Source organism: Melanostigma gelatinosum, assembly GCF_949748355.1.
Source record: "Melanostigma gelatinosum genome assembly, chromosome: 20".
NCBI lineage: Eukaryota > Metazoa > Chordata > Actinopteri > Perciformes > Zoarcidae > Melanostigma > Melanostigma gelatinosum.
The window spans coordinates 8,789,037-8,805,166 of record NC_136653.1 but is presented as its reverse complement, the minus strand read 5'-3'; the positions used below and the strand labels follow the sequence as shown (position 1 = coordinate 8,805,166).

General features: G+C 43.6%; 1 protein-coding gene across 1 annotated transcript in view; it reads left to right on the top strand.

Moving 5' to 3' along the window:
• The window catches only part of LOC306793849 (outer dynein arm-docking complex subunit 2-like), a 58,374-nt gene that overhangs the window by 27,183 nt on the left and 15,061 nt on the right, over positions 1 to 16,130 (top strand). The window contains 4 exon segments of the mRNA XM_079291641.1: positions 7,725 to 7,784; positions 7,787 to 8,001; positions 10,362 to 10,521; positions 13,314 to 13,467. Of these exon segments, the coding sequence (XP_079147767.1) occupies positions 7,725 to 7,784; positions 7,787 to 8,001; positions 10,362 to 10,521; positions 13,314 to 13,467 (589 nt within the window).

Sequence of the window (16,130 nt, the reverse complement as noted above, 5' to 3'; positions counted from 1 at the left end):
CTTTTGAAGTTTTTTTCCCACATCTCCTCAGGCGTTCTGTAGCAATATTTCATGAAAGAAACGAATGACCAGTAAAAGTTCTTTCCAAATATTAGAAGTGGCTTTCCGTCCCCTTCAGTGTCTAAGGACCGTTTTTAATATAAAACCAAACTGCTGCACAGCGGCGGCAGCACAGGGCTAGCTTGCGATGTTGCCATTAAAAACATGCACGTACACAATGGCCTCTCAGAGCTCCATCCAAACACAGAGCAGTTCTCTCTGGTAGCGGATGAGGGGGTCAAAACAGTTTCTGTTCTCAATCTGTAAATTAGCTTTAATATCATTCCAGCATGCTCACACCACCGGGTCTGTTCCAGTTAGCCTCGCGTGTCGTGCTCTCACGCTGTTTGCTGCCTCTCTGCATTCATTTACTTCTAGCAATTGCTCACAATATCCCTTAATTTTGCACTCCTAAGGAGGTCAAAGTGATGTCCTGAGATCCCTGTGAATTTCTCAGTGGGTTTTTTTTCTGCACTAATCAATTCTGACATTCCCTTCCATTAAGTGTAAATAACAAGCTGTTATGACAATAAATAAACAGAGAAATATGCAGGCAAATACCACAGGGTCTGGGTTGGATTTCAAGGCTGTTAGAGTCCAAAAAGGTCTCAAAATATGAATAATGGCTTCTGGTCCTTCCAAGCATTAGGCTCGTAATAAACTTACCTTTCTGAATTCCATTCTGATTTTATGTTTTCAATGTTTTACACATACAATAATTGTATTTTCTACATGCCAACAACAAGTGCTCATTTGTGCGTTTGCTTTTACTATGCGTAAAGCACATTAGACACAAAACAGTACTGAGACAGGAGTCGTGAGTGCAAAATTCAGCTAGCATTCTGGATGACAGTTAGCAAGCTCAGATAATTTGTTTTCCACCCTGCAGTAACTCTTTATTTAATGAAATGGTGTACAATCCTGGGAACAAAAAGCTTCGAGTGCCACTGTGAGTCACTAGAACTAGCCAGGCAGGCTAGCGAATTAGCGGTTAGCTCACCAGCTAAGCAGTTGGCCAGCTAGCCCTACGAGTAGTTACTATTGACTATAGTCACCAAGCTTTTAGAACCACGTATTTTGCAAAGGTGCCGGGACAAACTTTGCTGTGCCTCTTTCTGCTTTGACACGGCCAGAAGCACTGTGGGCCTTGATTTGCAGAAACATCTAAAAGCAACTTTTTTTCATATCAAAATGCCGACATTTTACAGCCATTAAAGCGACAGGCTGAGCAGATTGGAGGAGGCTCCGTGCGGGACTTCTGTTAGATTAGTCATCCTGGCTCATCCTGACCTGTTACGGCACTCAACATCTAAGCATTTCTAATGAAACAGTCTTTACTCACCGGATCTGATGTCCGTTCGTTGTAGTCAGTGTGAGGTGGAGGGGGGGGTTAGGATATGCCTGTCAACCACATTAACAGATCATAGCTGTTTGTTCTGTACCTGACCTTGAAATTGAGGAAATTGTGAAATCTTAGACACCACTGCTGATTTGATGAAACTTGGAAGGTATGACTCTAGCTTTAATAGAATCACACTGATTGGCCTCAAAACGTAACTGCATCGTTTTCTTTCTTTTTTTAAACATGTTTGCATTTATATTTGTATGCTGATTTACTGTCTTTCTCACTATGCAACCTTCTTTGTAACGTCACATGTGATGCTGTTCACAGTACTTTTCAGCGTTGTGTTCACGGAAGGCTTTGTATCACCTGCAGCCTTTCTGGACCTTTCCTTCTTGCAGTTACATCAAACTGGAAAGGAGAGCACACTGACAGGCAGTTATATTCATCTGCAGACAAAGGATTTTGTCTAGTAAAGATGCTAAAAAATGCCAAGTTCCTCACACAGCAGACAGTGATGAGTTGGCACACGCTCCCGGCCGCACAGCTGTGAACCATACGCCCGGCCAGGTTTCCCTTGCTGGATCCTGAACCAACCTGAGAGCTCCGCATGGCACCCCACCAAAAATTATATTATTCTAGAGTTTTCATCACAGTCTTTTCATCAAGCTATCACAACTCTGGACCTGAGGGGAAGACATGCAACTGGGGGGAATAGCACCAAATCAACAAATCATCAGCAAGGCATTATAGAACATCCTATTTTAATCTGCAGCTGATTGCCTGCTTTGAGGCATGAGCGCAAAGTACAAAACTGTGGTACGCGCTGCCGACTTCAGTTTCTTCACGAATTTAAGAGGAATATTTGTAAAAGTGGTCGATTGGGAAAATGTTCAAAATGCATTTTCCTGCATTGGTGTGGAGTTGTATCCTCTTTTTTGTGGCGTTCTCTTTCTGAACTCCAATGTCTCCAAAGTCCTGCTTTAACTCTGACATTGATAAATGTCCTTTCCCACTGTGCAATGCATAAATAATATCCCGTTCCAGTCTAGCTCACTGATGTCTTGCTTCGCCCAAGCACTCCCAAATACTTCAGAGCTTTGCAACTGCCTGCTCACAAAAACAAAAGTACCTGGACACTCAACAACCAAAGATAGCACGACCAGAATTATAGAGGCGATGACACTCGAAATAACTGAAACGTTTCAGTGAAGTTTTCACACTCTTTGTTATTCTAACATGAGTGAGTAGTTCTGGCAAGGCTTAGACGCACAAAACGCACGCTTTGTCTGACTTACTTCAACTTGGATCGCCAGTGCAAGAAAATCAGAGGGTCCGGTCCACAATGAAGGCATGTTCTCTGACAGATGTATCCATCACCTTCATGTACACTGGAAACTGAACTGGCACCTCCTCCCTCTGAAGTACTGTGTGCCTACCTAGTAGCCATTCGTGTATTCTTGGAAAGCCATATTTAGGGAGACAACAGAGGATAGGAGGGTTAGAAGAGTATTGGTGTTCCAAGTTGCAATTATTCCCCACTGTAATTTCAAGGAGCAATTCCAGTGACTTCTAATGGCACTTGGTTTTGACTCTTGATTACTTTCAGTAGACATGGACAGACGGCACACGTTTCAACTGGCTGATTAGTGTCCTAAATGCTTAACACACCCCCTGAAAACAGTAATTGGGTCATTTTAAACAACCTGCAAATTTTCTCCTCAGTCACATTTTACACCAAAGCTGGCAAACGATTGAACAAATATGTCTGTGCTTTACAAGTAGTCCGCTCACTACGGTGCGTAATTCCAATTTAGTTTACATGGCGAAATGAAGTCCAAGTCTGGAGTGTAAACATCATCTTAAATGAGGGGCAGATTACGGGTGCAGAGACTGAGGTTTTAGAAAATAATTCAGATTGTAATGGCGTAAGGTGTTGACATTGAGCTAATGCTGAATTCACGTAATGGCCACCTTTCATAGCCAGATCCTTTAACAATACACATTGAATGATGAAGTACCCCGGGGCAAAAACAGGGTGTTGCCTGCTGGATCCATGATGTATAATGAATGTCTGCTTTTCAATTTTACATGCACTGTCCTCAAAAAAGACACACAAGTCTTCCATTTAAAGGCTGCTGATCTTATGCTGCCTCCTCACCACAATATCTTATTTATTCAAAAGCAGAGACATTTGATTTTCTCCGTTAGTGGTGTGTTTTCTGTAAAAAAGGGATCAGAGTTAAATTGGAAGTTTAAGGAGAAAACAAATGTTATGAGTGCATGGAAATACAACTTTAACGACAACCGCCCCAGGCCAGACCAAACCCTCATACAAATGAACTCCAGGAGATGTGATATAAAACAATACAAGACTGAGCATGTAGGCTACAAAAAACATATACAGAGATTAGATGCAAGAACAGAGCAACGTCTTCTCAACAATACACTGACGTAGTGCATTTAAATGAAATCGTCTTGGATGGAGGAGGTAGGGTGACGTTAAACTGAGGTTTCCTTCCCGGCATTGTATGGAAACAAAGCTCCAGATGTTGGGATACAGAGCGTAACATATCTAATATTAATCAGCATATGGTGATATTGGAGATTTGGGCCTTTATTAAAGGGATACTCCACTGATAACACTTTTACAAAGTTTAGGAAATTTCTTACTCCACACCCCCAGTTCGAAGTCTTCCCAAGCCCAGGCTGAGATAACCCTGATGACATCACTAATACATCATCAAGGTTACGTTCTCAGAATTAGCCAATCTCCTCCAAAGCCACAGACGGCATCAAATTACTGTTTTCGCAGGCTGAAGTGTAGTTTCTCTTTACGTCGAGTCAACTGATTTTGATGTGTAAAACTTGTGGGGTGGCCCTTGAACCATGAATAAGACTGCAAATGATTTTTGTATGGATAGGCTCTAATGGCGGTCTCATTTTGTGTATTTACATGCGTGACATATCCCAGAGTTCCTTCTGTAAAAGTTATGTATGAATTATTTTTAAGCTCCTGTATCGCTTGAGCACATGAATTGCCAATATCTGCACTGTCTCAGCTGTCTGCAACTCCAGACTTCAAATATTGGTATTTGGTGCAATTATTGGTCAAACCCAAGTGACCAGCAGAACGACAAAGATCACAGGACAAAGAAAGCAGATGCCGGTGAAATTCGTGAAACTCCAGCTTGAGATGAAACAGGGCGGCGCACTGGGGAACGCCTGCAGAGCTCCTGCCACGGACCCCTGTGAAGCAGCACATCATGATTAATGATGTCGTGCTTCCTACCTGTTGGATCGTTTTGTACGCCCACAATGGTCAACAGGCAGGAGTCTCAAATGTAGATTTAGTGAGCCAAAGCAGAGGCTGTGGAGAAAGTGGAATAACACAAAAGAGAAGCCCGTTACAAGTCCATATGTTCCCATCCCTAGAGACGGCAGGTAACAGGGGTTCACTTCAGGCCAGACAGAAAACATACATATTGTGTATAACCTGAGCAAATAAACCCTCCCCGACCTTAATTAAAGTGATTGCATGACTGGGTCATTCATAGCATGTTTGCACAAGCCGTTAGTAAAAGTGAACTTCCCCCGTTAAATGAAAATAAGCACAAATAAACAATAATTACACAGATCCCTAACCCTTCATATGGCTCTTACTGCTTAGTCACGTCCTTCGAATCACTACCTTGGATAAACCCCAAGGGAACACACAGCTGAGGACCTCAGACGCTGTGTGACTCATGAACCCATAATGTGACAGCTTTTATCATGGAAGTCAATGAGAGGGTGGAGTAACCAGCAGTGGCATGGCTATATACAGTAAGAATTTTCTTTTTCTCTCTCTTCATTCTAAATGTTACTAAAAACAGCTTGGATTGTGTTCGGTTTGAATCTGATGGAATAATTATTGTTGCAGCAGAAAGCACTGATGTTGACTTCAGCTTCAGGCAGCTCCAAGGAGAAGATGTTCTGCAAAAAAGAAGATGGGCAGCTGTATTCAGGTATGGAACACAAAGAAAGTTACTTCTAAGGTGTTCGAAAAACGAATACGGTAAGAATAAATCTAAAACATTTGACATGGCGCCATTTAGGTGGTGTGATGTTGCAGTGAAGGGAAGATACTTTCTTTAGCATCCAAAAACAGGTGTAGAGTATCCTGCAGCAGACGGTTGGTGATAGGTTTAACTATATCCATGCCAGGAGCTGTAAAAAAAAAGAAAAGAAAAGTCCAAGCGACTTTCTTTCCTCTGAAGGCAAAGTCACAAATTCTGCAAATGTGGCAAGAAGATTTTAATTGACTTCGATGTCAAATTTCTTAGACAAAAGATTGAATAGTTGGACGCTACGGCTGGATTACCAAGCGGGACCCCGAGAGGCCCCAAAAGCTAAATTCACTGCACATCAATATAGGTTTTCGTATTGAATTTATTTTGCAAATTCTGCACCATAAAACACTAAGGCGGGTTCTGCAGGATTACAAAGTAACGCAAATTAAGTCAACCAGATGCACTGGACTTAATTGGAACTTTGGGTGACAATTTCATAAATGCACGTGTATCTTTATTGGCTTATAACTGATCTATGAAACATAAATTCATATTTTATGAACTGGTAATAAAGCCGTTAGTTAGTTTACTAACTTGAAAGGTTCCTCATTAGATATAGTGCTTCCAAGACAGGAAACAGAAAATACCCTAGTAATCCCTGGAGCCAGCATTAGCTCTGTGAGGAGATGTGTTCTCCCATCTCAGCTGAAATACATTTGTTTCAAGAAAAGTAACATTATCACACTCCACCGTGGAGTCGGTGATTTCGACAGCCCACTTTTTTTTCTTTTTTTTGTTGCAGCGTGATGCCTCCCTCCCTCCCTTTCCCTCCGCTGGCCCCCGGCCCCGGAACCGGCGTAGACCATCAACAGTATGTTCGCAGGCTCGGGCCGCGTGCTAGGAAACATGAGCAGGGTGAGATATTCAGAGTCCCGGGCAGCGCGTTGCGGGCCGCTGGATAAAGCGGAGGAGGAGACGGCGGTCCGTGTGGTTTGAGCTCAGGATCTCAGGACGGGAGCATGTGAGCAGGGAATGGGAGACTGGAAACGGGATTATTGTTCTACACGGCAGAGAGACGCAGGAGGGGCCCGGGACAGGTAACTGACCGCGATACACTGACACACTGATGGATGTTGTTTTTTTTTAGGACCGATAGGCTTAGCTTTCAAATGGTACTCAGGTTATTAAGGTTTAGAATGAGGGATGTAGAAAAGGATAAAACAGTTTATCCAACTTTGAATGGACAGTGCTGAGTTTAAACTGCTCTTTATTCTGAAACATGTCTCAATTACTTTAAGCCGTAATATAATATACAATATTAATTCTTAACCCACTGCCGGCATGATGTTTTTGTGTATTTCATCACTACATGGTTCTCTGCGCTACATATTTGGCAACGGGGTGCTGATGGCACCGCGTCTCTTTCCCCGTGACAAATTCAATATTCACCCCCCCCCCCCCCCCTTCCCCCGCCCGCCCCAGAGAGCATTTCCAAATTGAAAGTGAAGAGAAAAACAAAATGTCACACTTGTGGAACTTGCGGGGTTTGTTTGTTTGGCATTGACTAAAGGAGAGCACCAACCAAAATAAACCATCCGGGGTTTTTGTAGAGACTTGCTACCGCAGCGCAGAAGAGACAGGGCAGAAATATTCACGATGCTTGAACTGGAATTCTGAAACGCATAAAACTATTTTTTACAACCTAAACCACCGAGCCTGGAGCCTAGATTTACGGCAGTAAATGATACGTTTACCCTAGTTGTTAGTTGAAAATCAAGTGAAACTGTATGAAGCAGAATTCTGTCACATCTTGTATGAAAAATCAAGTTTGAAGCTGAGCAAGAGAATAGTTACTCTTGTGATGAGGGTTTTATTGTCATTGCGCTCGATTAAAATGAAATGTATTCACCAATAACAGTTATAATGGACCTGCTGTCTGCACTGACTGTCATTTGACATTTTATTCGTTTGTTTGCTGCTTGATTTTTTTTAAGCCGATAACTAACGGATGCTTGGTCTTCGCGTAAATCCCTTGATATGAATTGGAATTGCAGATGCGAATGTTTACAAAGAGCGACCTTATAATGACGCATCACAACAGCGCAGTTACGCACGGTCCACCTCAGCTCAAGACAGTCTGCAGGCTGGTTCATTCAGTGCATTTGCAGGCGGCACACAGTGAAGGAAAACAGAATCACACACACCAGAGTGAAGGTGTCAAATGATATTTTATATGTATGATTCATTTATTTTAAGACTGTTTTGGTAAAATTTCCACACTTGTTCCACAGGAGAGACACTGGGACGCTGTGACAAATCAGAGGAGAAACTTTTTTTTTTTTTTTAAACCTTTTTCCAACATTTTCTAATCGGGAGGAATATCCGGCCAAAGATGAACACCATCGTGTTTAACAAACTGAGCAGCCAGGTCCTGTTTGAGGAGAAGGCGAAAGAGGTGGAGATGAGCAGCAGAAATTATCTAGAAGTCATCGACGGGCAACATCCAGACCTCCTCTCCAGCAACCAGACTATCAGAGACAACCAGGCCATCAGACACAGGCGGAGCGGGTATGTGGAGCGTTCTGTTGCGTTTAACGGATGTGTGTCTTTTAGTAACACGTGGATTAACTGGTTTACCGATGAGGAATACCTCTGTTTCACGGTTTCTTCACTCAGCACGAGTTAGCACACCGAGAGAGTGCATGACAATGAGAGGTTTTGTTATCAGAGCTCGTTATCTCTCCACCGTGCGCGCAACATGAAAACAGGATAAGACATGTCAAGATCAGACTTGTAGGGTGAATTTACTGTAGAATTACATTGGAGATGTGCATGAGCCTCTTTGAGTTATAATACATAATTATGAGTTATATTTTGAATTGATAAAATAGTTTATGCAGATGTGAGTGAATTGCGCATTTACGCACGCAAATCTGAGATTTACGCGCGGATAAAATACCCACAAAGAAGGTATTTTATCGGTCTAAACTTGGACTCCTTATGCTTCACATCTCAACGCTGAAAGGCAAATTTAGTTTTCCAGTCTGACTGTTTTTGCACGTGGCTTTAACGCAACAGGATCTGATGGATCTCTGGAATTAATATTCACCGTTTCTAAATCTGGTCCTCATTTAGGTGTTGATGTTCACAGCTAATCTTAACATTAATAAGTAGGTCAGCCGTGTTCGGTAGCGTATTTTATAGAAGTCTCCATCTGTTTCCAATGAATAAATGTGCTCTCTGTGTGGCCTAGTCAATCACATAAGGGCCAAGTGTGTTTTTTAAATATATATATTTCACTTTTGTTTCCTCTTCATGTGGCTGAGAGCAGTTGTAAGAAAACACAGTCATTCTATTGTTTGTTATGTATTGTTTGCATGTGTATTGGATACCAGAGAGAGAGATAGCTGTGACCCTCAGAAGCCTCCTAAAGGAGTGACATTCAACAACAAAGAATATTATGAGTCGGTGGATTTAGTTGTCGCCTCAAGGGAAGCATCAGCGCTAATGAAGAACATTAAACGATTAAAGCGAGGTGTGTGCGTGTGTTTAAACCAAAGTTCAGGACACGGTGTAAAATGTCCTTTCGGATGTTCATACCGATCTAGATTACAAGCAAAATATTTGTAGAACATGAACCTCAGGCAGACTTGAGGTTAGACTGAAATATGTTACATCTGCAGTCAGTGGAGCTTTTTGGTGAGATAAAGGGAGAAGCGGTGCGCGGCACCATACTGACATCTACAGGTTCATAAAACCTGGAGCTAAGGTGAGACCCAATCCTTCCCAGAATCGGGGAAAAAACATCAGCCTGGTGCAGACTGAATGATTAATGTTAATATTCCTTGAGGAACTCACAGGGTGTCTGTGTTCCTCAATAAGACATTTATAGTGAGTTCATGATATTTTGTGTTGTTTGTATCTCGTATAATATCTCTGCAGTAGCCTACTTCTAATAGCTGTGAGTGGCACTGAGTTTCTCACTTGGGATTTTGGAATACATTTATTTTTAATCTCCCTTTGTCCTGCTGTAATGCTTTTTTTAAATTGCATCCCCTGGACATGTGTCAGAGCACTTTTCTGTAAAGGTTAACCAGAAGTAGTTTTTTTTATCAGTCCCTTGTGTGATGGCTTTGCTCTGACTGACCCGGCTACATTGTTCTTGATCCGCTTCTCCCGGGTGTGAAATGTTAATCTGGCAAAAATGTGCACCTGAGCAAAGTGTTTTTTGTTTGTTCCATTGCAACAATGTTGGTGGTTTGTGGGACATGCAATGCAAATTAAACAGCAAGTTGCCGTGTTTCTCTCTCTCTCTCTCTCTCTCTCTCTCTCTCTCTCTCTCTCTCTCTCTCTCTCTCTTTTATTCCAACGTCTCTCAGCTTAATTGCAGTGTTATGGGTGAGCAAATTGCAAGCTCTATTGAGTGTTCACTTTATGTGTCTTGACTAACTATTCAGACAACATGCCGGTCCACTCAGGGCTCCACTTGCAGCTGCACAACATAGTCTGGTTCACTATAATAAACAACATAATCCTGTTTCTCTTCCATGGCTTTAAAACCAGATCTTACTTTAATTTGTGAAGATGAGAAATTGAAATTGAGACGGTTTACCAACATGTTATCCTGCTCTAATGAACAGCATGATGTTACTGATGAATGCAGGATGGGTACATTTCAAACAACTCAAAAGAAAGACTAAATCCTGCATTTATCGGTAGATTATACATTTTTATTTGTAATTTGTAAAACAGAATAAATGTGCTGGACGGAAAAGAACAAACAGTCCAGGTTTAGATGAAAAAAACACCCCGAAAATGTGTCCCATAATTCATATCCACATGGAGTATAGATTTAATGTATACATTTATATAACAGCTTTACTTCACTGTGGAACCTGGCTGACATTATTCTACCCGTTCCTCCACAGGGGTCGTCCCAGCGGTGGTAAAGTGCGACACAAGCGTCAAGCCCTGCAGGACATGGCGCGGCCGCTCAAGCAGTGGCTGTACAAGCACAGAGACAACCCGTACCCCACCAAGACCGAGAAAATCCTGCTGGCCCTCGGCTCGCAAATGACCCTGGTCCAGGTCAGTCTGCTTTCTGGTCTTTATCACTTCAGGTGACGAGGAAAGAGAAAAAGCGAGGTGTCTCTCACGCAGGCATGAATAGGATCAGTGAGGGGAAAAGTGAAATTTGATTTCTGTGGTTGAGTTTCTGTGTAAAAAAGTGGATTTTGACTTACATTCGCAATTAGGAGGCTGTGAGTAGAAAGTGTTTTCACATCTTGAGCTGTTTATGTTTCAGCTCTCGAGCAGTGGCCGTCACTGTTATTTCTACTCACTTTCAAATTGGCAATTCCGTTCGTCCTTTTTTTGTTTCACTCAAATGTGACAAAGTGACTGTAAATCAAATTTGGCGTCGCGTAGAGTAAGTCAGTCTTTGGCTTAGGAGCCCTCTACTTCGCTGCTCGCAAAAAGTGATTTTATTTTCTTATGTTGTAAATTTTAGAGGCAGAAACAGGTAAAGCTATTCAGAATTTCAAAAGAAAATTTAGAAACATAAACTTAATTTGTGTAGCGGAGATGTATTTTTCTTTTTAAATCTTTAGTTTGTCTCTAAATCCTCATATTCATCCTCAGGCCTCCTGTTGACCTCCGATCCGCAGGTTGGGAAACACTAGTGTAGGTGTAGTTATAAACACAGGTTATTTATATGCTATTGCACCCTCTACTGATAATACGACAGTACAGTGGGCAACGTGACATAAGTGACTAACAAAACTGACCACTGAGAGGAGAACCCAGCGGTGGATATGAGTGTGTTTTGTGTCTGGCGCTCCCAGCTGTGTATGTACAGTATCATCTGGCTGACAAGGTCACTGATACGGCCCTCAGAAACTCTGCGGCGGCTTTTTCGGGCCGCCGGCCACGATGCTTAATCTGGTTCTCATTTTGGGAGCCTGATGGAGCTGTTTGTTTTGGTGAGGGCGAGCAGAGTGCAGAGGAATTCTTTGTATTGAACACCGGGATGCTGTGCTGCGAACGCACACACACACACACACACACACACACACACACACACACACACACACACACACACACACACACACACACACACACACACACACACACACACACACACACACACACACACACACACACACACACACACACACACGTTTAAGCTGACACCCAAATACCAGCAGCAGTGTCAAAGTTCAGTGGATGAGGGTGATGACAGACAGGTAAATAATTCTCACCACATTTTCCAGCATGAGGGAGGTTCTTCTTCTTCTGTGGGAACATTTGGACGTTTCTTCTGCTTTTTACGTTATATTTATTCCACCTTTGATTTTCTGTCGATTCACTTTGTTTTGCTGCGACATGTGTCGACTTATTGCAAAGTTGCTCGACAGATAGTTGACTGCCAAAAGTTGTCCTAATCGATTGATATGTAAGTTATTTATCCTGGAATATGTTTTAACAGTCTGTTTCTCAAATATGACAAGATGCTAATATGCAAATGTAATGTCATGAATTATGGAATATATTTTGGTTTCGGACAAAACAAGCAATTTAAAGACATCACCTTGACTTCTGCAAACATGTGCTGGGTGTTTTTCCACTATTTTCTGACATTTTATCGTCTCTTAATGGATTTTTCCAAAATAATTGTTAGTTGCAGCCCAAATGTGGCGTTCTTTTCTTTGCCTGCGGCGCCTAAGAACTACCCAGTTGTTCCACTGTTTTGTCCAAACAAACCACCGCCGCCAGTAATGTAGAAACGCATGTTTCCCTGGAAACACCCACCTGGCACCAGGTGTTCGAAGCGACTAAATCTGTCATGTTTGAGCAAAACAGCCCATTTTTTCCCCATCTTAACGTCGTAAATTGTCTCTTGTGCTCATGCGCCGGTGCCATCTCTCCATCACCGTTGAAATCCCTCGGCGTGGCGGCAGACCGTCTCCCTCTACGGTACACACAGTACAGATGCGGACACGGGTGAAAGAGCTGGTTTGGCTGCCACATCCCCCCCCCCCCCCCCCTTTTTTTTTTAAAATCTCTCTGGGTGTCATCTGAGCAGGCGTGCCATCCTTTCTCTTCTCCTCTCAGCCCGTTGAAAGCCATCCTTCCTCCAGTTCCTCATTAGCGAGGCCGTCCCCCCCTGCCTCGCCTCGTCTCACCTCGCCCTCCCCCTCCGGCCGAGCCACATGGACTAGATGTCGCCTTCCCCCTGGAGTGCCACGGCGCTGGGCTCGAGACAAAAGGGATGTGGGATGGTCTTAGTTAACGAGAAACACGATACTGGAAGAGGGGATCAGAAAAATAAGTACTCTAGCATAAGGCCCCTGTCTCAGCCCCTTCATAAACTGCTTGAAGTCTATTGAGCATGAAAAGTTATTCTAGTATAACATCTAATAGTCTCCCTTCCCAGTGAAAGGAAGAGCGCCGGCTCGAGTGTCTCTTTTATTGCATCTTGAAGACAGTGTTGGGAAAAAAACCCTATTAATGGAGGGAGGCTGTGCGAGTCCAGAATAAGCACGGGGGGGGGGGGGGGGGACGTGCATGTCGGTCGGAACATTAGTGAATGAAACGTTGCGTTCGCTGGCCGCTTGGCGCTCGCGGGGTGTTAAATGTTTCTACATGCCGTTGATACAGAGAAGATGCATGCTGGGTTGTCTCTCCGGAGCGTCTGGGATGTTTCTTAAAGCTGCTCCAGAAAGCCGCTCTGCAACCCGACTCTGCTTCTTGTCTCGGCCTCTCTCTGAGAGAGGCTGATGGCAGGCAGAGAGCAGACGCTTTCTTTTGACGTGGAGGTGTGTGGAGTCCAAACAATAACACATGTTTCTATTTGCTTACTTTTTCCCTCTTTCTCTCAGGTCTCCAACTGGTTTGCCAATGCCAGGAGGCGACTGAAGAACACGGTGAGGCAGCCGGACCTGAGCTGGGCGCTCAGGATCAAGCTCTACAACAAGTATGTCCAGGGCAACGCAGAGAGGCTGAGCGTCAGCAGCGAGGACAGCTGCTCAGACGGTACGGCTCGACTGCACTTCCAAGTTCCATTCCAAGTCAAAAGGGGAGAATTTACAAACCGCCCATATATCACGGCTTGACTGCTAAAGTGGTTCACCGTGTAACAGGGGGCTGGTGGTCATCTGACTAAAAGCACTTGTTTTGGAGATATAGGAGTCAAGGAGGGTGATGAATTAAACATGCACTTGATCCAGTGTTTCTGCGAAAAATGAGGCCAGCTTAGACTGAGCTTAATTGCTGCAGTACCCCTTTAAAATTGTTACAGCAGAGGCAACACATGCAAGCTGCCTCTCTCTCCCCTCAAATGTGTTTCATTCTCTCTAAGAAGTTGTTTTGCCTGATAGTCGGATAATCAAACAATGCATATAATCCTAAAAGTACTTAAAAACATCATTGAGTTCCTTATTTATTCAGAACAAAAGCAGTTAGTGTTGACCTTTGACCTCTTTAGTTATGGTTGCCCTGTAATGCAGACTCTGGGGTAATTCTTCGGTTTCCTTCGATTGCTCCAGATGAAAGCAAAAGCTACATGAATATCCCTCATTCTACATCTGAATCTGAACCATTTCATTTGTTTGATTGGAAGGATTTAACGTATGTGCACGTTTTATGAGCATGTTGGAAAACAATTCCATATGCTGTACGTAACTGCTCCATCACTCAGTCTGATTGGTGTTCACTTCAGCCTTCGGTTATAAGTCGGTCTGGCGTGAACCTGATGCTCTTTGTATGAGTGACCGGGTTAATCTCCTTACGTCATACTCCCTGTGCCCCCGGAACTCACGTCGAGCATTATGACGTGAAATGCAGCCAAAGGCCGGGCCCTCTCCCTCTGTGCGCGTCCTAAAGCGGGCTGATGCCACGCGGGGCCATATTCTGGGTGTGTATGAAAATGGCGAGTGTGTGATATCCAGCCGGGGAGACTCCGAGGCCGGCGGGCCGCGACACGCTGTCATCAGGACACCCCGCTGAGCCAACCTCTGTCTCCCAGCCTCCAATTGAAAATGAGTAGCTCTCTGTCAGCCGTGTATTTACAGCAACTGGCTTTTTCGACTCGCTGACAGCACTGCAAACATGGTCAGGGAACAAACAAAAACAAGAAGAAGAAATAAAACATACATACTCACGCAGTGAGAGAATGAACAGAAGTGCGCTGTGGTGTCAGCGATCTCGAATTACTTTTTTTTGGCAGAGCGTTCGGCTGAAAGAGGAATGTGTGAATGGTGTTTGCATTGTGTCTGCCACAGGCCACTGTACCACCGGAGGCTCTGTATATCTCCCTGACTCCTCTCCCTTTCACATTATGGTTATGAAGCTGTTCCCACTTCTGACCCAAGCGCTAAAAAGCCCTCCATTATGTATTTAAGCCTATGTTTTTGTTCCAGAAGGCTATTTATGGGGCCCAGACCTGACCCCACTGACTCGGCATGCATTCCTCTTCCTGTCCTGAAATAGTCCAGCTTGTTTTGGAGTTACAGTAGCGAGCCCGAGTGAGAAAATGCTGTGTTCTGCATGTGATCTGGAGCGGACACGCCGTCATGTAGGTGTTGACAGGGAAGTTTATTACCTTTTTATATATATTTATTATATGTGAAAAGGTGGCAGACCTTGAGGTAAGAGGACACTGTCATGGGATTATAATGATTGGGTTCATTATCGCTCGTGTGGTTTTGCAGGAGATGCTGAAGCAATCGCTGAATTCCACCTCAGACTGCGCTGGGGAAGGAGAGCGAGTTTCGCAGCCTCCATGTGTTTCTGATATGTGGGGGCTCTAATTTTAATTTGGCCCAGACTGAATCAAAGGTCCAACCTGCCCAAATTACAAAATTACAGTCTTGGCAGGGACAGTATCTCGAGTGAACTCCCCCCCCCCCCCCCCCGCCAGAGGATATCTGTTTTTTCAGTCCGGTGTTTTATCCCCCCCCCCCCCCCCCACCCCCATTTTCTTTCATCAGGTAGGGACCTTTCCTTTAATTCAATCTCTCCGGCTGCCGAGCGCCCTGGAAATTATTTATTTCTGCAGGGGAATAGAGGGGCAATGTGGTCTTGATGGGGAGGAAATAGGCTCCCATCCGTTATGGTTTGGTAATGCGTCCTAAGTCTCGGCTGGGCTTTCTGCTCTTGGGGCGATGCCAGCAGGAGGGCAGGAGCGCCAGGTTGAAATCTCCCTGCCCTGGTCTTTAGATTCAAGATTAGCTGAAAAATAACCCGACCGTGAGTCAGTGGGGAGGAACATGCAGAAGGTAGTTGGATTTAAACTGGAGAAGCATTTGCTGAAGAATATGCATGTGATTTGAAAACTGATTAACCTGTATTGGCTGTGTGTAATCAAAAGCATTTTAAAAGATATATAGAGAGTATATATATATATATATATATTTATATATATATATATATATATATAAATATATATATGTGCTGGTTACAAATACAACAGGGCTCAATGGGCCTCCATTGGCTTGAATGCATTACATAACTAACAAACTGAACGTGCTATCACAATGAGCTTATGTGCAATAATGAGCACTTTACAACTTGAATGGAGTTTGTACTGCATACAGGTGCTGAGATATACATTACTGTTCATCGGCAAAGAATTCTACGTGCATTTACAATAAGTTACAAATCAAGTGTTTTTAAAGATCCTGTATTCCAGGAATAGC